Source organism: Gallinula chloropus (assembly GCF_964237585.1).
Source record: "Gallinula chloropus genome assembly, chromosome: 2".
In the NCBI taxonomy this organism is placed as follows: Eukaryota; Metazoa; Chordata; class Aves; order Gruiformes; family Rallidae; genus Gallinula; species Gallinula chloropus.
Window position 1 is genome coordinate 147,485,364 of NC_140086.1, and position 24,436 is coordinate 147,509,799.

General features: G+C 39.3%; 1 protein-coding gene across 1 annotated transcript in view; it reads left to right on the top strand.

Moving 5' to 3' along the window:
* Positions 1-24,436, top strand: part of SVIL (supervillin) — a gene marked incomplete at its 5' end in the record, with an annotated part of 68,429 nt that overhangs the window by 32,268 nt on the left and 11,725 nt on the right. Inside the window, 15 exons of the mRNA XM_084260697.1 lie at positions 3,829-3,958; positions 8,138-8,215; positions 8,812-8,880; positions 14,387-14,537; positions 17,147-17,236; positions 17,319-17,405; positions 18,375-18,552; positions 18,823-18,995; positions 20,221-20,376; positions 21,124-21,260; positions 21,778-21,925; positions 22,037-22,182; positions 22,594-22,769; positions 22,870-23,014; positions 23,329-23,605. Coding sequence (XP_084116823.1) covers positions 3,829-3,958; positions 8,138-8,215; positions 8,812-8,880; positions 14,387-14,537; positions 17,147-17,236; positions 17,319-17,405; positions 18,375-18,552; positions 18,823-18,995; positions 20,221-20,376; positions 21,124-21,260; positions 21,778-21,925; positions 22,037-22,182; positions 22,594-22,769; positions 22,870-23,014; positions 23,329-23,605 — 2,141 coding nt within the window. The remainder of the gene's footprint in view (positions 1-3,828; positions 3,959-8,137; positions 8,216-8,811; positions 8,881-14,386; positions 14,538-17,146; positions 17,237-17,318; positions 17,406-18,374; positions 18,553-18,822; positions 18,996-20,220; positions 20,377-21,123; positions 21,261-21,777; positions 21,926-22,036; positions 22,183-22,593; positions 22,770-22,869; positions 23,015-23,328; positions 23,606-24,436) is intronic.

The window sequence follows — 24,436 nt, forward strand, 5'->3', positions numbered from 1 at the left end:
ACATTCTTTCACCTTCTGGAAGAACAGCTTTTCCACAGATGTAATGATATTTAGGCAGAATGCATTCATGCTGGTCTGGATGAAAGTGATTTTCCATAAAGATTTACTTCACTGAACTAATGCTATCCTTGTGGACTGAGTGCATACCTGGCATTTTAAGAATTACCTGTATTATATGGAAGAATGAAAATGATGATTTTTTTCAAGGAAGAAAAGATACCTGTCCTCTTTTTCTGCAAACAGTCAGCTTAAGAGGTGTGAGGGAGCGAAGGCTCATATCTTTGAGTCATTTTGGCAGTGTTTTGTCTTAGGCAGTCCAAGCCAACCCACTGATGTGTTATATATAAATGGCAGAAAACTTTTTTTAGTTGTCTTGCCTTCAGGAAGAGGAATGTCTTGGAGGACTTCGAAAGGATTATCAATTGCATGTAACCACCTGTCTTTGTGCATTTATGGAGACCAAAGTTGCCAGAAGGCCACCTCTCAGCTCCACTTTAGAAATCAGCTGCATGTCATGATCACCATTCAAAAAAACCTACGGAGAACTCTTAATTTTTGGTGGACCTCTTAACATCATTCATTCCTTCTCAGAAAGAGCCCAGCCTAAACCTATTTGCAACCTTTTTTTTGATGTATGGACACCAGATCAAGGCTTTCCTACACAGACTAGTCCCCACTATAGTGAATTTATGCACTCTTTAACAGTTGGCTTCCTTTTTGTAGTTACTCATCTCATATTGGCCTCCAGGATTTATGATTTAGCTGAAAAGAACTGGTCAAGTGCAGCCAGTGGAGTACGTGTGAAAGCCAAGCTTGTGTTCAGTTTAATCTGTCTCAAGGATAATACTACCAGCTATGATAGTAAAACATTGGTGTAGAAATAGTACTGGGGAGGGGGGGTGTTGCTATTTTGGGTTTTTTTGGGTTGTTTTGGGGGTTTTTTTTGGCCAAGGCTTTTCCTATAACTCTGTTTAGGCAAAACCATTGTTCAAATCTTCAGTGTTAATCCAACATTTTGCCTTCCATTATGAATGCTTTTGGTTTGAACTCATCCTGACACCTCTGGGGTGATACCTATCTTGATGCTACTGTCTCAGTAGCAGGTGAAAGAAGGCGGCAGAGCAAACTGGGCAGATACCTGGAAACCTTTTTTCTTTCAAGAAAAGAGTAAACCTGATTTTTTCAGATGGGAAAAGGAACTTTTGGAGGCAAAAGCAGTATGAATAGCACTGTGAAAGTGAATAATGAATGCTTATTCATTATTTATCAAAAGTGGAAAACTATAGAGGTATGAAATGAAATTAGTAGGCAACAGGCCTGAAACAAATTCAAGGGTTAGACCAAATAATTGCCTTATTTTTGCAGGCTTTCCAAAGAAATCAACTGCTGTGACTACTTTGAGTTAAGCTCCTGAGCTGGTGGGCTTGCTTGTGACAACTAGTTCAGTAGTTCTTGCATCTTTATGCATACAAAAGTCCGCCCTCGGGTCGTGGCAGTCTGAGTTGATTGCTGTTTCCATCCTTCAAAATAAGTGCTTGGCTTTAGGTTTTACACAGCAGTGAAGTTTTCAGTGGTAAACAGGCCATACATGTTTCTTTAAGTAGTGATTTCTTCCCACAAAACAGATAAACATGTGTCCTCACTCTAGGAACAACTTGTTTCATTGCATGTACAAGTGAAGAGTGGAAGGCTAGTATGAATCCATCCTTATGACAAAGGAGGAAAAGTCTCCAGAGACACAGAAGCAGTCTTAGAATTATGAATTTTCTCTTCCTGATCAACCAAGCTGTTTTGGGTAGTAAAGTCAGGCTCAAAAAAACAACAAAACCCCACAAACAAACAAAAAAATAACCCCAAAACCAACCATCTGGCTCCTATGCTGAGCAGCAATCGACATTTCAAAAAAAAAAAACAAACCACCAACTCATCTTAGGCCAAAGCCAACCAAATTGCCTTCCAGTGGCCAAATTGCAGCTTCAATTATCACAAATCATTTCTAAGCAAAGTTACCCTGGGAGAACATAACTATTAAAGACAAATCAGCTGTGTGGTGGCGATTAAGTCCCATCTTGGTCTCCTCCACAGTTTCACACATGCATGGATGCATGCCAGAAGATTAGTTCTGGGCAGTGAAATCTTGTATACATTCTGGAAACAATGATCATGGCTTCAACTCCTTACTGTGAGTCCTTCTCACCCCTACTCATCCTGTGCTGTGAGGTATGAAGCAACCAGGCAATATGAAGCCTGCCAGTGCTGCCTGCCTGGGCAGGAAGAGAGGAAATAACTGCTTTCTTGACTACTAACATTCTTACTGCCATTGTATTCTGTGGATTCACTGGTTTCTGTCTTCTCAGTTTTTCTCAAATGACTGCCTTAGGACCAATTGGTCATCCTTGAATAGGTCAGTAGCACGGTTGCACACCCTGGATTTTTGCAGGAAGCATCTGCCTGAAACTTAGCTTCTGACTAGACCTATTTGGTCCTGCCCTTTCCTCCTTCTTGGAGTTTTAGGACAAGACTTACTGTGAGGGTAACAGTAATTGCATCTCTAAAAACAGTCTCCATATCTTGTGGTCAAAATATACGTTGCCAACGCTGTAACTGCGAAGCCTGTTCAGTTATTAATAGGGTAAAGGGGTTTGTATGATCCTTACTGAAATGTCCTAGATTAAAGAAAGTTAGGTAGTAAAACTTAATTCAACCAAAATAAGACTTACTCAGTGGACCGAGTCAACTGTTTGCACAAGTATTACAGATAATGTGCTTTATGGATTACTGACAATGAGGTCTGAAAGCCAGAAAATCCATACAATTAAAAACTTCTGAGGGAGTTAAACTGAAGATCATGTAGAATTTGTATTCCTAACCTACTTCTCCTGCCACCAAAACTAATCACATCACAGTTTGTATGGACAAATAGGCTCTAATTCTAGCAAAATAAATCTGCATGCTGTCCCTCCAGAGCCAGCTTTGTGCTATATTCAGAATTTTGCTTGAGAATAGGAAATAGTACTTACTAAAAGATCCTACTTACCTGAGATTAATAGTAATCCACATTTTAAATAGAAGATATCCTTTCAGACTTCACATCTTTAGTATAGTTAGCACCAAGTTACTAGTGCACTGGTACTACAGATTTGTGTGACAGCAGTGCCTGTGCTAAGTGAGGAGATAGTGACCCCTACAATTTCGGTAATAACTTCAGTCACTGGAGTCACAGAGAAGGCAGTAACTGCCAAGCTGTCACTGGATGTGCCTGATGGGGCCTGACTGGTGGGTGCCTGCTGAATTGAGCTCTTTCTACTTGGGTTTTGTAGAAAATATTTTTTTAATGAGTACAATAAAGACCAAAGGTAGGATTCATCTTATTATCTTTGGACATCTACAGCATAAACATCCATAGGTGAACTAGTCACTCTCCATGCCTTGTCAATAGAAGACAGGGGGAAAAAGTGGTGATTAATCTAACCTATTTATATGTCAACTGTAGAATAACCTGTGTTGTACCTTGGTCTCCCTTGACTGTCTTGGCAGTTTCCCCTGTCTATACAAATTAACTGGGGTGCCAGTGGCTTGACAGGTGATTCCTATTCAACACGTTCAGTAAAAGCTTGATGTTTGTGAGCTTTGTGTATGTATATAAAATGTAAATAACTATAGTTAAGTTATAGTAACTATAGTTAAGTTATAGTTATTTAAGTTAGAAAACAATTTTAAATTTTCTTGAATGCTGCATTAGTGGAAGAGTAGGGGTAGCTTCTGAGGACAATAGGAAGTTACACATACAGTGTTTAAAGCCAACTGTTGGCATGGTTTCTCTTCTAGGTTGGCATTGCTGAAGAAGAGTGGTGAAGAAGATTGGAAAAGCAGGCTCAGCAGAAAGCAGGAGTATGCAAAAGTGTCTGGCACTGATCGTAGTGCACAGATGCAAGAAGTTGAGCAGCTGTTGAAGAAGGTAACTTCTTGTTTGGAAAAAAAAATCTTGCTTGAAATGCCTCAGCTTTTTGAAGGTTCATCCACCTGGACAGGCATGCCTAATATTAGCTACTAGCTCCTGCTATTCATTGTCACGCTTGTTTGAAAAGCAGTTCTCCCAACATGAATGCTCTTTAAATGGGAATGTCTTGGGACATCTGCTGTTGGTTACAGTGTCTTTATATCAGCAGATTGGAACCGCAAAGTACGCCTGTGAGGCTTCTGAAATGTTTAGAGGTAGAATGACTTAAGGCTTTTTTTCCCCCCAATGCAATTGGCTTAAGACTTTAAGTTCATGTCTTTTCTTCAGTATGGGTGAGTTTGCAAAGATTTCAGATTCCTAAAGCTGTGTTCTCTCTGTGAATACAATTTTTTGAGCAGTAATTTTGGATCCTAGAAGCACTGAGGAAATGCACCTAACAGAGCACTGATGAGCCATTTGGCTTTTGGTTGTCTTGCATGATCATTGGTGTTTGTGAATAGCCAGAACCACCTGGACAAAGATTTTATTTGTCTTGTCAGTATTAGTGAGTAGAGTGGGAGATGGGTAGAAAGGTGTAGGGGAAAGGGAAGTCCATGTTGTTAGCACAACGTGGCTATGTCTATAAGTGAGTAGGTTGGGGTGCCCAGCAGGGAAGTGGATGCGTAAAGCAGAAGGAGCTGTTATCACACCGTACTTGCTTGTTTTGCTTCAGGCTAAATTTAATCAGCTCCTGTGGTCCGACTGCCCTCAGCAGCCATGGTGTTATATGGGGATCCTGAGTGCGCTTCAGGGCTTAGTTTCATCTAAAAGGGTCTTTGCATTCAGCAGTGTGAACCAAAGAAAGTGAAGGTCAGGCTGGACATTTGCTTCAAAATGGACTGCTGGTTCAGACCCCAGGCTGATATCTGCTACTCCCCTTCTGAGCCTGGCATTCTGAAAATGAGCATCAATTAAAATAGCCTTTAGTTTTTGGAGGAGTATTTTCACACACAAGTGAAGATAAAAATTGTGTTACAAATTTAACTAGTGGGGACAATGATCATGGAATCACAGAATGGTTTAGGCTGAATGGGACCTTAAAGGTCATCAAGTTTCAACCCTCTGCCATGGGTTAGGGACACCTCTCACTAGACCAGGCTGCTCAAGGCCCCATCCAACCTGGCCTTGAACACCTCCAGGGAGGTGGCATCCACCACCTCTCTGGACAACCTGTTCCAGTGCCTCACCACGCTCATAGTGAAGAATTTCTTCCTAATATCCAGTCTTTGGATCCAGTTCTTTAGTTGAGAAAATACTTTCTGTTAAATAGTGCAGACAAACAATATCAAAAATTCTCCTTTTCCATCCGTAAGAGTTAACACACAGTCTGTCATTGAGGATAAATCTGACCCTAAACATGTGACTCGTCAATGATTGTGTGTTAAATGGATGGGAAAACAAGAAAGCCGATTTTTTTTGCAATTCAGTTTATGGGGTTTGTTTTGGTTTTGCCCTGTGGATTTACTCAAAAATCCAGTTGCTTGTTTGAAACATGTCCTAAAGCAAAAACAGTTTCAGAGTAAAGCAAAATTGTGGTCACATTTTTAACAGGCTAGTCTCCAAAATGACAACTGTTGAGATCAGATAACAAATGTACTCCAGCTAAAGACAATGGAGTTGAGAAAAAGCTTTAAGCAGCTGCCAAGATTTAGGCAGAGACAAAACCTTTGTTCTCTCTTCTGGCTCCTCAGCACCCATATCCTCCCTGCTGCGTGCAGCAACTTCACTCAGCATAGCACAAGCTAGGCTTTTAAAGCAAGTAAGAGAGCATGAAGTGCTTGAAGGGTACAGGCTTTGATGTGGCAATGCTAGTAGTGGGAGATTCTGTGACACTGGGTCACCCACTCTCTTGGTTCGTGTCAGCTCCTGGCTATTTACAGCCTAAATCAAAGGATTTGCATGTCTGCCAAAGGGTGTAGTCTTGGATGTATGGAAAAAAACGTTAGTCTTATTAGATACACAACTCTCTGAACTGTATGGGTATTTGTGATGCTGATTCATTATGTGATGCATGATAAATAATGCAAAGTTCAGCTAAGCTCACCACAGTGCTTACAATGCATCATGTCAGCTGCCCTTAAATCTGGAAATAGTTATTGGTAATTAATCAATGTGATGGTTGTTATCCTTTGAGGACCATGAAAAGCAGTGTGCCACCGAAGTCTCTATTTGTAGAAGAGCTTTGAGACCGCAATGTACTTCAGAATCTTAGTGCTTTCAGTTGCTGGCTTGTGATAGAAACGCAGGAAATGTATTGATTACTGCGTTTTCAGCTAGTTAAAATCCAGTTTCCTCACGGGGCAGTCGTGCATTGACGGCAAGGGTGTGTAAACGTCTGTCATGCCCCGCTGGTTCACAATAATGCCTGAAGGTTTTAGCTGTGGTATCACTCCTGTAGTCAGGCACGTTTTTAGGTTTTCTTTTGTGTGTGCCTGTCTTTTAAAAGGTTATCTAACTTGTTCTGGAGATTTCGTTACTGAAGCGTAACTGTATAAAACAGAACTTACAAAAGTACATTTAGATTTGTTATAAACAACAGAAGTTGAAAGACTCATACTCTTAATAGAATAATTAAATTGAATAATGCTGCTTGGTCACCTCTAGTCAAAATGCTTCTGCATAGTCTGCATGGTGAGATTATTTCTCCAAATATATTAGAGTCATAAGTGGGTAAAACTGTAGAAAAAAAATAAAATTAATGGAAAAACTGACAGAGCAACCTTAAATAGGGAAAAAGGGGAATAAGGCATTAACTGAAGGAGATTGAGATTTATTTGGAAGTCCAGCATCTGCTTTGGTGATTGCTGAGCATATGAGGAAAATTCGTTGGAATCCGAGAGACTTCTTAAATTATACATTTGTATGGTAAAACATACTTGAACGATTCAAATGGATCTTAACATCAGGGGAACAACTGTACACTAAGGAATGTTTTACTGGGAAAAAAAAAATCCCTTTTATTTGGGGAAAATATTTTGCCTTTAGTATATTTGTATCCATCATCTTAAATTAGATGAAAGACTTCATTTTGCTGGTTTGTGTCTTGGGTAGAAAAATTAGCTAACTTTTGAAATCTTTCCTTTGGATCAAGATAGCAAGATTTACTAGGGTGAAAATTCCTGTTTTATAGTCAGCCATTTTTAAGAGACCCTGATTAATGTGATTACCAGCTGCATTGCAGTCACATTAAAGCAGTGAATGACATTTGAAATACACTTAATTCTTATAGCCAGTTCAAATTGCAGCTCAGCACTGGTGTTAAAGGCTAGGACTGAACAGTCAATTCAGAATTACTCACAGATGAAGCGTGTAAAATTCCTGAAGGGAGCCCTTAAAAAGTGACCTTTAGGCAAAACATTGTTCTCTTGCTGTGATAATAGTTTTATCCATGTCATGTATGGCATTCACTCAATACTCATTTACTTCTAACCGAAGCTGGCACTAATGATTAGGCTTCGTTTTGAGCCATTCTAATGAGCTGCATTTACCCATATTCCGCTCAATGTTCCACATTTGCTTTAACCTATGGAAAGGAAGAAGAATTTCAGTTGATAAAGCCATGGCTAATCAGCTTTGGGTAAGCCCAGCTATGAGGCAGGGGCTATTGGCTTTGTTTAGGATGGTGTACTCACCTTCGCAGAGTGCTGTGGGCTTAGCAAGTCCCTCCAGATGGCTTTTGAGTATCTCTGGTTTAGTACACATTCCTTCCATTCATCCAGAAAATAGATGGCTTGCTATTTAGCAGGGTCTGATTAAACTTGCAGCAGAATTATTCACGTTGTGGTTGACATGATTCATCAATTTAATGGTGCATGAAACACAGACATAAAAATTATCAGCATATGAAAAGTGTATCTTCTGGCTGTGCTGTTTGGTTCTGTGTGGAGCTGCTGCGATATTGTTACTAACTCTTTTCATACCTGCATGCCGTGGCTTTGGTAAACATGCTGTTGTATTATGACAGCATTTTTGATTTCTGGCTTTCATATAAGAATTTTTTTTTCTAGAAAACTAAGAGATTCAGATTTACTTAAATTTAAGAAATTAGGGGAAGATGAGTTATTTTCCCCCATCTTCATTTCTGATAGTCCAGTTCTTTTCTAATTCCGTTGCTTTGCTTCTCTGCCCTTGTCATAGGAACCTGTATTTGCTTCTACTTACTCTCCCGTTATACCTGCTCTCCATAAATTTCATCCTTTTCTACCTATTAATCAGGTGAGCAAAAGTCTGCACAATTTAAATGCTTGACAATTTCAAGTAAGCCCATTTTGACAGGTTTTGTGGGTTTGTTGGTTTTTTTTACATAGGAAATTAATAAGCCTCTCAACTGATTAACCAGCTTAGTAAATGCTGCTTTAAAGAAACATAGTATTATGCCACTATGTTGCTTACTCTTCTTCAATATGCACTCTGCTAGTGTTTCTCTTAGGGGTAGCTTTTCTAAAAATTCTGTGTCTGTTAGACTATATAGGTGAGAAAGTAAATGAAGGAGACATTGCATTCATTTTAACACTGAAAACTGTCAAACTGTTAAAAACAGCATATAGAAGAAGCAATATGTAACTGCACAGCATTTAGTTTAGAATAAAATACTGTGTAGCCTGACTTCTCTGCAAGCAATGCACATATACAATGTAAGACATAAAATCATCTAATTCATTGACTGTGAAAAAACAAGCTGCTTTTGCTCGGAGGTGACTTTCCTATAGTGGTTTTCCCTGGTCCTTGTCTGATGATTTTTGTTGTGGTACATCCTACTTCTGTTCTCTGACTGTCCCATCTTCCTACTTCTCTCTCTCTCTTTCTTTAAGGTCTGTAGTACTAGTTTGAAAGAGTCAAGCTCTCTGATTTCTGATGAACATCATCCTTGGAGATGGAAGGTGAAATGCTGTACAAACTTCCTATTTAATTATCGGAGGGAGGACTGAGAAAATTACATTCAGGCAATAGTTAACTGTGTGTGTGTGTTTGGGAATGGAATTCTGCAGTGTTTCCAGTAAATGTTAGATAAACTTCATGGGAAGTGTTCTTCAAAATCTTGTCCATGGTTCTGCAATTCCCTCATAAGCAATTAGTTATGAAGAATTAATGGATAATGAGAAATAGAATCTTTTGTCAGCTAGAGGCACATAATGAAAGTGTCTGAGCCAAACTAGAATACTGAATCTTGATCTGAGAAAACAGTACCCATTGCACATGATCAGGGGTTTTAAAATAAGCAAAGGCAGGAGCAGGCAAAGAAACAAGTGAAATAATAAACAAGGAGAGTTCACTAGAAGGTCTCAGTACATCTATGCAAATCTATATCTACTTTATTACACATCCTGTCCTTTGGCTTCCTGCTCAGATCTGTGGTTGTAATACTACAAGGAATCCATTGGGTTCTTCATTCCCTCACAAAATACAGCGTATGGCGCATGTGAAGAGCATTCTGGCCAGCATGCCTCATGGTGGTGAATCCCAAGGAGCAGATGGTCGCTGCTAGAACAGAGGATGATCATTATAGCAGAGGCTACTGGAACTACCATAAATATTCTGACTATTGATATTTATAGTTCCCATGTTCATTTTCACAGCTGTTTGTTGAGGGTGAACTTTTACTCTGAAATGCTTTTAATTAAAACTTAGATTTGAGACCAGTCACTGAACTGTCGTAAGTGTAAGCTCTGGATTTAATCTAGCTTTATTGCTCTTCAGGTAAACTATTAATTTTGTTGTGACACCAGCTCTATGTACCTAGAAGATACAGCCTAATTTAATAAAATAATATCCCTCTGGTACTGAGAGGAAGCTCTTCAATGGGCTGTTCATCCCATCTATCTTAAAAGGAAAACACCCAAAAAGTTTTCATGTTCCCATCGACTAGGGTGAGCTACATCCAGTCCTCTTAAAATTCCTTCCTTTTAGCATAGTATCAAGGTGCATACAGATTTGTTTAGGCTTTTTCCTGGCACAATTAAATGTTTTGGGTTTTGCTTCAAGCGCGAGTTGAGTATTTTCCATTTTGCTCAAACCACTTCTGAGCAGAAAGCCATGCTTTTGCACTCCTTATGACAAGACCCATATGAAGTTGCAGGGGAAAACAACACAGAAACTTTTCCATATTTGTACATCTGTTTAGATTCTTTTTGTGCTTTTTTCTGTCTTAGAAGCCTGAATTAGAACTTGTATTAAAAAGAAATAGATACGTTTTGGATTCTTCTTTTATAGAATTATAATATTGGTTTTTAGTGGATCTCTCTTTTAAAAAATACAGGGTTTTGTGTTCACTCTTGGTTTGGACTCTCCCAGGTAAAGGCAGTCTTGATCTTCAACAGAGAAAATCCTGAATTATCTTTATTTCTTGTATTAAAATCCAAAGACGACCCCCAAACAACAGATGCTAACAGGCTCCCACTCTGCCGTCTTGTGACCTAGAGGGGTCACTGCTTGATCTGGAAAATTACAGGGTACAAGATGGAGCACTGCCTAGATGTTTCTTGCATTGAGTCTATAAGTGAGCCTATAATTCCTTTTCGGGCTTAAAACAGATCTTTTTGAAAAACACAGAGTCTTTAAACTGTCAACATACAGAAAATTCCCTGCAGTATTAAGTAATTATTCTTGCTGGGTAAAACCTAACTCTTAACCCTCTCTTCAGTAAAAATAAATACTTATCAGATTTAATCTGCAGTAGATTTTTCCCAAATCTTGAAAAAATATTTCAGCACTTTACTGAAACCTTTCAAAACTGTCAGCACCCTGGGTAGAACTGCAGAGGCTGGAAATGGATGAGCTATTGCAGTACAGATTATCTGTAAGAACAACTGCTCTGTGGGAATTTTTCCCTTTCTCTGTCCTCCTAACTGACTGGTTTTTGCTGTTTCCAAATACACATTTCTCTTTAAAACCTGGTTTACCAGTTTTTTTTCTGATAACTTTTTTTTTCACCCATCTATGTGAAGATTTCATTACCTTCATCAGTCTGTATGGTGGTGCCATCCTGAGGGCCTTCTCAGCAGAACTCTCTCTTTTCTATGTGTGTGAAGAAATTTTGATGGAAGTTGGGGTGGATCAGATCACTGCCTGCCTCTTTTCTGTTCACAAATAATGTTTCAGTCACTTAACCAGTTTTCAGCCTGTAAGCTGAATGGATATTTTTATGTTGCTCAGAAAACCTCAGAATGTCATCTGTGATTAAGTCAAATATATTAAAGAAATCAGAGGTAACTATGTTAACATATTTAATCATACTTGATCTCATCAAACTTACCATTTTGATTAAACCTGTTTTCCATAATGCCAGGTGGAATGGCATTAATTATGCATCTGTGCTTTAATTCTTTATTGATTGTCTTACAGCAGTCTTCCCTTGAGTGTCTGGAACAACACACAGCTTGTGTGACCTGTACCTACTTTAGTTCTATTTCTTCTAAATATTGTCCCCATCTGAGCTTTTAGCAGTCCTACGTGTTTTCCCATTTGCAAAGGGGGGATTTTTAGGGCACTGCTTTCAGTTACTTCATGTTGCTGGATGCCAATTCTCTTGATCTTTTTTCTGTTTCACTTCATCTAAAGAATTCATCATTTGAAACAAGAGGTATCAATGAGCACATGGAGGTATTTTTCATGACTAACTCATTTGCTCTAAGCCTTTTCTTGTTTAATGGAAAAATAGCATTGGAGCTGTTGCCTTCCTAAGCTTTTGTTTATTCCTGACACACTAAAATAATTCTTGGTTTGGCTTTTTATTTTGGTCTTTAGTTCCCCTTATCAAAATGTCACAGTTACGAATTTAATTCTTCTTTCGTATATTAATTTCTTTTTTTACTTGGAAATAAATTTTGTACCTAAAACCTTGTCAAGTTTTACTTGTCTTGACATATTTTCTCCTAAACAGAACATGTTTTGACCAGCTCATTCCTCCATAAATGCTGTCATTTTGGCAACTGTGAAAGCTTTCTAAACTACCCCCAATTACCAGGTGTATTTGTTCTGAAATTCCTTTTGACAGTTGTGTTGATTCATGTTAGTTTTCCAGCTATAGAAAATTAATCTTCTTTTAAACATCACATATACTTTTGGTTTTCACCAGCACTGTTACAGCAACTTTAAGGGTTTAAGGAAGGCTTGATGTCTATTCACCTTACCATATTTTTTAGTTAATTTATTTAGTAGCTCTGAGCTTTGTAACCTACACATCCAGTCTGATTTATCTTTGATTTTAGGAACTCCAGGGATGTTTTTCCCCAAGGAGCAGCTTGAAATCTTCCATTTAAAAAAAACCCAAAACACCCCAAAACCTTTGCCTCTACCAGTAGACAGTTACTCTCTTTTGTCGTATGACAGGGCTCCAGAATTGCTTGTGATCTTTCTTACAGTGTATATGTGTAGTGATTAACATACATGGGTTCCAGGACTGTCTCTTCAGCATTTCCAGTAGCTCTGCACATTCTAGAGCTTCAGACCACTGCATGCCTCTTTTCTGGTTAGAAATACTTAGTTAACTAGTTTCTTCAGGTATTTGCTGGCGACAAAATTCAAAGTAAAGCCCCCTGTAAGAAAACATAAACAATACATGTGAAAGAATCCATATGACTCTACTTCTTCCTGCCACTCCCATACTTACCCTCAAATTGTAGTGGAAGTCAGCAGCCTCATGGAGTTAAAAGTATTTGTTTTGTGTATGAAATATCACTTGTGGTTTCATTGGGTATGTATTAATTTCCTGCCAAAATCTCCTTTAGTATCTTGCTTTGGGATTTTTTTTCCTACCAGCTGTTCATCCTGGAGGTGTCTGTGCTTCAGATATTGGAATGGGTAGAGATTGGGGGAAGTGGAAAGAGGCTACTTCCAGAATATTTATTTAAAGCATTCGAGTGCTTACAGAGAAGAGGAAGCAATATTGTGTAGACTTGCATCTTGTTACTTCTATTGAACATTTTGTATTTCTAGGGAAAGATCCGAGGGGTTTATATTGATTATCATGACTTGCAGTCATAGTGTCGGGCTGCCCAGCTATCTTCCTAATAAAAAGAGAGCAAGCATTACCACAGAGGGCTGCAGAAATGTGTGGGGGAAGAGGAAGGGTTGGAGGGCTTTCATGTCCTGGTCCATGTACAAGCCACTTCTTGGTTTGTCTTTACTCTTCTAGCTGATGGATATGCTGTTCCTGGTAAATATTGAAGGCTATAAAAATCTCTATTTCAGTATGTCCTCTGCAGTCACAGGAGTTTTATATAAAGTGACTGCTTATTTTATTCTGTTTGATTTTAAGAAAATAAATAAATAGGAATATCTGGGCATGTATCTCTGCCTTGTATCTCAAACCAGAGAACAAAGTTTACTTTACGTTCACAAGTTTTTGGGTCCTTTTTCATTTCCCCTCTGTGATTGTATGAGCTAGAGCTGTGATAAAGCTTTAGACTTTCATGTGTTTGTTTCAATTTTAGCAGCTAGGCTGTAAAGAAAAATGCAAAACAGCACACAACTTGGAAGTAATTCCAGAGCTGACAGTCCCATGCATTAAAAATACTTTTATACTTTATTTCTGTGCAGTATAATTCTCAAAATGTTGCTACTTTGTTTTTTAAGATAAGTGTATTGAAGCAATATTTCTTTGGCCTGATCTAGCTACAGCAGAGTATGCAAATTCTGTTTCTTTCCTCTTCAACTTACCCTCATCAATCCTTTGTGTTAGTAGAACTAAGTATCTTAATACTCCTAGCTGCTCCTAATCACTCAAGCCACTCAAGCTCTTGGCTCCCACCCTCTAAAGCAAGTGAGGAAAGCTGAGGGTGACCTATTTAAAAAAAAAAAAAAAAAAAAAAAAAAGATGGTCACAGTCACTGGAAAAATATTCAATAGCCCACATGACATAGGAGCTAAAGTCATCATCCTCCAGAGAGACAGGGCTGCTAATCCTGTCTGGAGAATCCAGTTACAGTATGAGAGTGATTGGGAAATCGCAAACAGAAGTTTCACCTCCTTATTGTTATTCCCTGTGCCACCTGCAGATTTGCACACTTGAAAACACCTGCTGAAAGTCAGTTTAGTGATCTCACTAGTGCAGCAAGCTGTGCTTCAAAAGAACAAGGTCTGGAAGGTTGTCATATGCAGAGTATTTGTTTGCTTTGCTTAGAGCCATTTGCCTTGGCTCTTAGCTTCAAGAAAAGGTCAAAGAGCACACACCAAAACCTTACTTTCACAGTGTAACGGGGCAGCAAGACAATGAAGTTTCTCAGGGTCAGGTTCACTAAGCTGTGCCTGTGACTTTCCTTTAGTAGCTGGTTCTCCTGTTCTCTTCCCTCTACAGCTAGCAGTTGAAATGTTCAGCCAGTCCGTTGCTATATCCTGGTTACCTTATCTGTTTTTTTCAAACATCTCTTTCTCTTTTCCCCAAAAAAGCAGAGAATGACAGATAACCAGGAGAGTCAGATGACCATTGAAGAAAGGAAACACCTGATTACAGCTCGAGAAGAAGCCTGGAAGTCCAAGGGTAAAGGAGCAGCCAATGACTCCACACAGTTCACTGTAGCTGGACGAATGGTAAAAAAAGGTCAGTGATGAAATGATCTTAATATAAATAAGCTACTGCTTATCTGTCTAGTCAAAATAAACTCTAGTTAAAGCTATGCAGACACAGTATCCATGTTTAGCAAGAGGACTGTTTATCTTCAACTGAATATCATGTTATGAGGCTGTTCACTGTAGCTTCTTGTGGCCTTTGGTATGGATCCATTTTGTCTGCACTGTTGCAGTACCACCCAGTTATTACTGGGCTCTGCCTGGTGGTAGCCAATCACTTGAATGGCCATATGTTTCTCACTTCCTGCTAATACAACCAAGAGCACACAGTTGGATTATTCTTTTTTATTGTTCCTTTGAAAACCCAGGTGCACTGTTTTGAGGAAAGTTGTGAAATCTAGCTCTTGCTATTGCTGGCACTTCCTCTACTCCTAGGATCCCTGGGAGTATTTTGCAACCATGTGTGGATTTTATGGATGCTCTTTTGGACAACTTGAAGTGTTGTATTTGGCTGAAGAAATCACTGAACAGATTTCTGCATAGAACCAGGGAGTAGAAATGACAAGGGAGCAGTACTGACGTTTTTGGGATCTCTTTAATTCAGTCACTGTTTCCAGATGCAGTTGTTCTTCTGAAGTGGACAGAAGTCTCTGAAGGCTGCACGTGGTAGACAGAAATGTAGCTGTTCGTGCAGTGTGCCTAGAATGGCAATAACTTTGGGAAGGCAGCACCTAAACTGATCTGTTGTGCTTAATGAATACTAAATTTTATTTTCTTAAAAGAACCTGCTGTTAAGTTCAACAGCAGTGATCCTTGAGTTAAATGACAACTGCCAAAAAACTAATTGTGGGGTAAGAGCAGCACTGCAACAGGGAGTAACTCCATTTGCAAGCTAAGCCATGTTCTGTTGCAAATAAACACAAACTTGGTATTAGGAATTACATTTATTAGTAATGTATTTTAGCTGCTGCTTACATTGTTTCACTGCTAGAAACACCAGTGGTCAGTGTTTAAAGACTAACCTCTTTCTAAAGGTCACCCAGAAAAAGTGTTCAGTTGTCCACAGATTGCTTCTTGGGTCTTTTGCCAAATAGGTTGGTCTTTGGAAGGGAGTAGAAGGTGATAACATTTGATCATTTTAATGGGAAAAGTACCTTAGAAGGATCTCTTTAGGTGCTGCGATCGTTCTTTCGGAGAAGCAAAGTAAAGCAGTGACAGTGGCATCAATAAAAGTAACCCAAGTGGGATTTTATTCAGATGTGTGCTATTTTTGTTGCCTAAAAGAATAAATTATCATGATGAGTTTTTAATTTAGGAGATGATGAGAAAGCAATGCAAAATTAAATCCTTGTTATATATATATGTGCACAGATGCTGTATTTAATTGCTTCTTATGGCTGAAAACTTTTCAGTCCCAGTTGGAAGGTGATCCTTTACTAACATCTGAAGCGGTTCTCAGTGCAGTTTTGTGGATTAAGTCCTGGGAGAGCTGCTTAAGTAAGAGCTGTCCCCTCTCAAATACATCTTGATGAAGGCTTTACTGGTTAACTTAAAACCTGCTGGAATTTTGAGTCTCTTAAGTACCAGGGGAAAACATTCTTTGTGGAGAAGCTACTCGATTACATTCTAAATCTGTCTTGGTGTCTGACAATTATGACTTGCTAGGAGTTGCAGTAAGGATAGTGGAAATGTGATTAGCATGCATTCTCCCAGCACAATATCAGTGTAATCTGATAAAAATAACTAAAGGCTTAAACTTCTGTAGCGCAGCAATTAGCTAGCTATGGTCAAGTGGAAAATAGATATTAGAGGAAACTTTAAATGTCAGTTTCCCTGTTTACTGAAAATCTAGGCAACAAGAGGACGTAAGTGTGATCCTTTGCTTTCCTACTTAATAAAACCCACAAAACCTACAGAGTGACGTTTCTCTTACTAGAGCAACATTGATTCACCTAAAAAGAAGTAAAAACACTATTTTATCCACTGGGTCCAGAATTAATTGCTTAATGGTAGTTACTAAAGGAGAGCATTACAAAAGGAGGGAGTAGTGCTTGATACAGTGGGGACTCTGACTTCCATTTCTATGCATTCTTAAAAATGAAACAGACCCTTAGAACTACTTGGATTAAGGACAGTGTTCACAGGTCAGCTGCAGCCTGCTGTGTATTAATAGAGATGGATTTACATTTAAAAAGAGGAGTGAGGGTTTGGTGGTTGTGAAGATGACAAGCAAGAACTTGGGGGTTTCCTTGCTAACCATATCTTTTAGTTCAGAAGAGTTGCATGTTTTCAAACTGTGGCTTGTTGTAGAACTGGAGTCCAAGATGTAGACCAAGTGAACTGCTGCTACCTTGAAATTGAGCAAAACGACTGCTGTATTCAAGAAAGAGCATGTATCTTGTATTAGATTGCTTGCAGACACTTGGAAACCAAACTTTGCCCTTGTGAACAATACAGTGTCTGAGGAGCAGACAAAGCCATATGTTCTCCAATCCCTAAACAGCAGCTGTGGAGGCTAGGGAAGTATGAAGGACTGTAGGAGATGGCCTGGTTTGTTTGCTTCCCCTAAATCGTTCCCTGGTCGTCGTTGGAAACACGGGCTGACCTCTGACTGCATTACCCATGTTCTCTGTTATGCAGGCCTGGCTTCTCCCAGTGCGCTAACACCGGTCGCATCCCCTTTCAGTAACCGGCAGAAGTCCACCACTCCAGTTACAAAGCCCTTGGAAGGTAAGGAATGAAAGTGGCTGAAACGCATTCGGGCTTTTTTACTTCCTGTCAATTAACAAATTTTACTCTCTGGTTTGCTTAGAGATTGAAGCCAGGCCTGATATGCAATTGGAATCAGATATGAAGCTTGACAAGTTGGAGTCATTCTTGGGAAGGCTGAATAACAAAGGTTGGTAGAATTAGAAAAGGTGTCAATGTATCCACTCTCCAACTTCAGTAAATCATTTTAATTACCTCTTAGTTAAAATACCTGCTAACAGAAGCAGAATATTTCTTTGTTCAGGCTGCACTTGCTGATCACAGTTTATTTTTGTGATGCAGTCCTTGATAAATTTTAACAAACAAGCATTATGCTGTTTTCTTAAAACCATACAGTTGGTCTGAACCATATCATCATAAGCAGTGAAACAGCTTTAAATGTAGTTTAACCTTGTTAAACTCAAGATAAGACACAAAGCTGTTCATTCACTGTACTGATTTTTTGAAAACTGGCTCTCTGTAGCAGCGCATGAGGCTTCCTTGTACCACTTGTTGGCTATTTCTGAAGCTGTTTAGAGTTCTCTGGTTCCATCTCATAGGTCTGTCCGCCATCTGTAAGACAAAAATTTCTTATAACTTGTAGGGTGTCAAATACCATTTGAAAAGTATTCACACTCCAGCAGAGGAGGCACTAGTGTAAGATAATGAGTGAGCCATACTCACTAGTCTGAAGTAGTGACTTTTCCATTTGTAGTTCTAGTAGATCTTTTCTTTTCTAGATCTACTAGAACTACAAATGGAAAAGTCACTTTTGAAAAGAAGAAATGTTATGGTTGGAGGCAAGACAGACTATCGAAGACCGTAAAATGCTTATATCGTCCTACAAAAACACCTCATTTTTTTATATGTCTCAACCATTTTGTAATAAATAATGTTGCATATGAGTATCAGTTACACTCAGTGTTTATAATTCTTTTCCAACAGATTTTCTGTCATCTCACCTTGAAATTCAATCACTTTAAAAACAACCAAAAAACCCAAACAAACCACCACCACCCAAAAAAAAACCCCACCCCAAAAACTAACAAGCCATGTTTACCTGTTATAGGGTTAGAAAATCAAGTATGATTATTTTAGGTGAGGTGTTTTTTTCCTGCAGTTGCTGGGATGCAAGAGACAGTGCTGACAGTTACAGGGAAATCTGTGAAAGAGGTGATGAAGCTGGATGATGATGAAACATTTTCCAAATTTTATCGCCATGTGGATTTCCCTTCCTCCTCAGTGCCTTTGGACCTTGATGAGGACTTTGATGCCATCTTTGATCCTTATGCACCAAAGTAAGAACTGGTCTTTTTCTCAGATTGTTTTGAATGCAGACATAAGGGCAGTAGACAAAGTGCTTATCTTCAAGTCATCTTGTCAGTATCTTAGTACTGGGCATGTCCATTACTTCTGCTCACCTCTGAAATCATTGTCCTGCCTGAATCAAGGAACTGACAGTGATTTCCTAACAAATATCACACCCTAAATCAAAGTAAATCTCCTGACACTAGATTACTCTGACTAGAAAAATGAACTGATGATTATAAACCCTGCTTGTTTTTCAGGTTAATATCTTCAGTAGCAGAGCACAAACGTGCGGTTAGGCCCACGCGCAGAGTCCAGTCCTCTAGAAACCCCCTGAAAATGCTGGCAGCAAGAGATGATATTCTTCATGAATATACTGAGCAGAGACTGAATGTTGCCTTCATGGAGTCAAAGCGAATGAAAGTAGAAAAAAGTAAGCTAATGGGATGACTTGTACAAGACACACTGGCTTGCTATTTTCATTAAAAACAAAACAAAAACACCCCAACACAAAACCACAACCAAAGGACTGGGACGTATTCTCTGAGAGGCAATAAATTGATCAAGGTTGAATGTAAGCTGGGAAGATGGGAGTGAAGGGCACCTGTGAGTCCCTCAGGGAAAGGTACCTGCAGCCACCTCCTGTGCATAGATTTAATTATTTATTTTCCACACAGGCACTTTGTGCAGAGAGAGAGGGAGTGAGTGCCAGTGCCGCTGTGTCTGCAGGGTGAGCACAGGAGACCAGGGAGCGCAGATCTAGCATTATGGTATGCTGGGGGCAGGGGAGAGAGCTGGTAAGAAGAAACTGCTGCTCGGGTACACTGGCTTTAATTTAGGGTCTTAGGTTTCTCTTAGAAACTGGAATTAGCCTTCTTGACTCCAAAATACTATTTTCCATAAAGGATCAGTGCACCGTGGCAGGGCTTTGAGTTCTGCTTGCTTTCTCCTGGGGACGAGGCAGACAGCAAGAGACATTGTAAAAATTGTAACGATTTATCAAGCCACTTTTCCCACTTAATGTAAAGTTTTTTCTTACCACGTTTGAATAGGGGAGATCATCTGTAAACACTGTATGTATTGATGAAAACAGTAATTATATGCCAGGTGATGAGAAGCATTTCCCTGAGTTCTAAATGCATAAAGCACCTTGGTTGAAAAATAAGCAAAAGGAGCCAAGAATTTCAGCTTTAAGTTTACAGTAAAAGATGACTCAGACTTTGAAATGTAAATGGCTGTTGCATCACACTAGCTGAGACAAATTTGAAGAGAACTTCAGTTAATTAGCCTTGGCTATTCTGCTGTCTTTTATCTTTAATCAGTTGTAAGGTACTGCAGATCTATCTATAAAGTACTTCGCAAAACATTGGGTAAGACGTGTTTCCTAGCAAAGCTGGTATTGCTGCCAAGTAACATGATTCTGACACTGACAGTTTTCTCTTGGATGGTATCTAGAAACTTAGATACAACTAAACCCACAAAGCTTTTGGGCTAGCAGTTAATGTGAGTTCAACCTGGTTTTGCTGTTGAGTAGGAGAAATAACGGAGTGGTTTATTTTCTTTTTAATGTGACAACAAATTTCTTTTTAATTCTGTCTCTCTTTTTTTGTTCTGTCTTGTTTTCTTCTGTTTTTTTCTCCAACTGTTTTATATATAAGTGTCTACAAATTCAAATTTCTCAGAAGTAGCACTTGCTGGCTTGGCAAGCAAAGAGAACTTCAGCAATGTTAGCCTGCGAAGTGTTAATCTAACAGAGCAAAACTCTAACAACAGTGCTGTGCCATACAAGAAGCTAATGCTGCTACAGATTAAAGGTATGCTGGAACTGCTTTTACTTTCCATTCAGGATAGGCTCATTTTAAAATACTGGAGTTGCTACCACAGTTGGTTGCTTAGCTTGTTCTAGATCTCCAGCTCAAGATTTATGTCCTAAAAGAGTGAGAACTGTGTCATAAATGCAACGCCTTACAAATAGATTTACATTGTGGCCACTGGTGTGTGTTTTCCAAGGTTAAAACAGTATGTTTCACAAACTGTAGCCATCTTCTGTAGAAATTTTTGAACTCTTCTGTTCTTCCAGAGCTCAGTATAACTTGGAAGAGACATGACAGTGTTCTTGCTCCACTTTCCCTTACAGCATGTAGGAATGTATCTGATTTTGCAAAATAAAAGCTACTTTTTTGACAAAGTAAAATTCTTAAAACTTTTTGCTGCCTACAGAAACTATGCCTTAGCTTCACTCACACAAATGTAAAGGATTCTGGAATTTGGCTGCTGTCTGCCATTTAATTAATTCATTTCTTTCCAGAAGGACAGAAAGTTGTTAAAGCAAGAACAGGAAATAATAGAAATAATAGCTGATAGGAGGCAGCGAGGTTTTTTTGCTTCCTGTGAGTAAATCCTTTTTTCACAGTAGTGGTCTTTTAGTTCTGTTTTAACATTCTGTTTCCATATCTTTTGCTAAATGTGCTGGGATTGTTTGTATTTCATTCAAAACAAATTAGATTTGGCATTTGATAGCAGTAGTCAAAGGAATATAATTAGCTTTGTTTTGTTTTTAGGAAGAAGACATGTTCAAACGAGATTAGTTGAACCAAGGGCCTCCTCTCTGAACAGCGGAGACTGTTTCCTGTTGTTAACTCCACATTTATGTTTCTTATGGGTAGGAGAGTTTGCAAATGTCATAGAAAAAGCAAAGGTCAGTACAAGTTGGGGTTTTTGTTATTAATTTTTACAACTGTCACTGCATATGTTTATTTGATGTCATTGAGCCTTAGTGCCAATTGTCTCCAAAAGTGGCATGTAACTGATAGTGGCAGGTAGATAGGCAGGATTCCTACAGATATGTTTTAGCCTGTGCAATGAATGAAAGCTGACACGCAAGTGTGCAGGTTGTGAGGCTGCAAGAGAAAAGAGGATATCCTCAGGAAACAGATTTTCACTCAGACAAAAATCATCTGAATTGCAGGATGTCCTTTTTATTCCTGTGTTCATTAAGATCAAGCCTTGTTTTAAAGCAACTGAAAGAATGAATGTATTGCTGTAGCATATCGTCAAGTGTCTGTTTACTTAGTGCAACAAATAGTAATTACAATAATTTCTCCTGCTCTTTGCTCTATAATATTCTATCTACTTTTGCCTTCTCCGTGAACAAGATATGCACAAGTATTCCAAAGACTTAAGCAATCCTGTTCAGTCAACTGTTAATCTCTTAGGCCTCAGAACTTGCAACTCTAATTCAGACGAAGAGGGAACTTGGCTGTAGAGCTTCTTATATACAGACTATAGAAGAAGGAATAAATACCCATACCCATGCAGCCAAAGACTTCTGGAAACTCCTCGGTGGACAGACAAACTATCAGTGTAAGTGTTCATACAGTATCAGATGTTTTATAACAGTAAAATAGTTAAGTCTGTTCCCTTTAAAGGTAGCTGGATGTTAAAATTTATTATTTTTATATTATTTTACTTAAGCTGCTGGAAGTCCTGAAGAAGATGAGATGTATGAAGCTGCAATAATAGAAACAAATTGCATTTACCGCCTTGTAGAGGATAAACTCATTCCTGAGGATGACTACTGGGGAAAGGTGCCAAAATGTACCCTGCTACAACCAAAAGAGGTACAGTGCTACTTACTGCTCCTGTGATAAGTGCAAGAACATACAGCTGATAATGACTTTCACTGCGAATGCCCTTGGAAAGGCTCACTGAAAATTGTGCCTTCTGCGTTTCTGAAAAGCTGCTGGTTTTAGTAATAAGAGCTCTCTAATCTGCTAGTGAATTAATGCCATGATTTAACCTGTCAGGCAGCTAAAACAACCATACAGTTGTTTGCTCACCATCCCCCCTACTGGGATGAGGAGAGAATCAAAAAGAAAAAGGCCCTGGCCTTACTTGCATTACAGTGTTGGTTGTGGGTGTCACTGCAAAAAATCAGATATTTGGAGGAGTTTGTGTTCAACACACTGTCAGCTTGCAGCACAAGGAACTGGAGGATCAGGGTATCACTTAACTTGTGGTTTGGTTTTTAGGTGCTGGTGTTTGATTTTGGCAGTGAAGTATATGTATGGCATGGAAAGGAAGTTACTTTAGCACAAAGAAAAGTGGCATTCCAGCTGGCAAAACACTTGTGGAATGGCACCTTTGACTACTCCAATTGTGACATAAATCCTCTGGACCCAGGGGAATGCAATCCTCTCATACCCAGGTATTAAAACTCAAGTCTAATCTCATTGCAGCAACTTTTCCTTACTTTACTTCAGTGTTTAATTTGATTTTTTTGTTGTTGTTGTTGTTCCCTTGTACAGAAAGGGACAAGGACGCCCAGACTGGGCTGTGTTTGGCAGGCTCACAGAACATAACGAGACCATACTGTTCAAAGAAAAATTTCTTGATTGGACAGAGCTGAAGAAACTCAATGAGAAGAATTCTAGCGAATCCCTTCACCAGAAGGTGCATACTATAAGCATGCTAAGTATGTCAAGCTAGATGACACAGCTGGGATGGAAGCCAGGGAAGCCAGGTCTCAAGGATCCAGAGCACTTTCTTTATCTTGCAGGCTTTGAACTAGGGGCAAGAACATCACCGCCTGCAGTGAACCCACAGAGTTGCTTGATGTCAGTGCCGAGCAGCTCAGTGAGCACTGCCAAGGTGGCTTTGACAAGGCATCAAATGGTGACAGGATCTCAAAATACTGTTTGAGTGGAACAGTGGGTTAAGAAGGAAAAAGCTGTGCTCAAAGAAATCTCTTCTGTGTTTTTTGACAGGAAGAATCCAGATCTGACTCTAAGCCATATGATGTCATGCTTATGGTAGCTGTGCCCCAAACGACTGTAGGCACAGTCTTGGATGGGATGAATATTGGCCGGGGCTATGGACTTGTAGAAGGAGAAGACGGGAGGCAGTTTGAAATTATCACTGCATCTGTGGATGTCTGGCATATCCTGGAATTCGATTACAGTAGACTGCCTAAGCAAAGCATAGGGCAGTTTCATGAGGGAGACACGTATGTGGTGAAGTGGAAGTACATGGTGAGCACTACAGGTTAGTGAACAATTCCATTTCATCCAGCTAAACCTGCTGCTGTTAGCAGTGAGATCCAGACCTAGACTTCCTTGGGTGTTGAAGGTTGGAAATGCTAATCTAGCCTTCCTAGGCCATTAAGAAGTAGAGCTGCTTATTTAATTTTGTAGTTATTTTTCATGCATCAAATGTAATACTGTCCATCTCTCCTTTTACCCAACAGTGGTGTTGTACATGTTCACAGGACAGCTCATTAAACCAGAATTGTGCCCACAGCTTAACACCACAATAACTAGGCAGCTGGACTAATGACAATGGTCTGAATGTCTTGCGAGAGGTAGGCTTAGCAACAAGGAAAGCCGTTGTTGGGAATGGAGAACAGTAACAATGACAGGAAAAGCCCTTGCCAACTGATTGCCCTTGCTGTCCTTTTTGCTGTTTCTGGAAACCCTTTGCTGTGGCTTTCACTCAAGTGGAAAACTTTAGTAGTGTTCTGACAAAGAGCCCAAGAACAGCAGGTAAACGTTGAGAATCAGTCAGCTCAGTATGCTCCTTGGAACTCTCCCTCCTGGCACTGAGTTAGGAATAGGTGGCTTTTGCGGTAAGTAAAATAGAAACAGCCTAAAAATAATTGTTCCAAATAGGAAAATATTAAAATTGGTTGAAAGCAGAATAACAGCTATACAGCTTCAGGCTTTTAGCCAAAAAATGTAGGTAGGTCTTATTCCGGATCACTGAGTTCAGATACTGGCAAATCCAAGAAAAACAGAAAAGCTTGTAAATCTTGGGAGAAGTGGGTAACACTAATACTGAACTGTAAACAGGCTCCAAATCCAAATGGATGAAAATGTA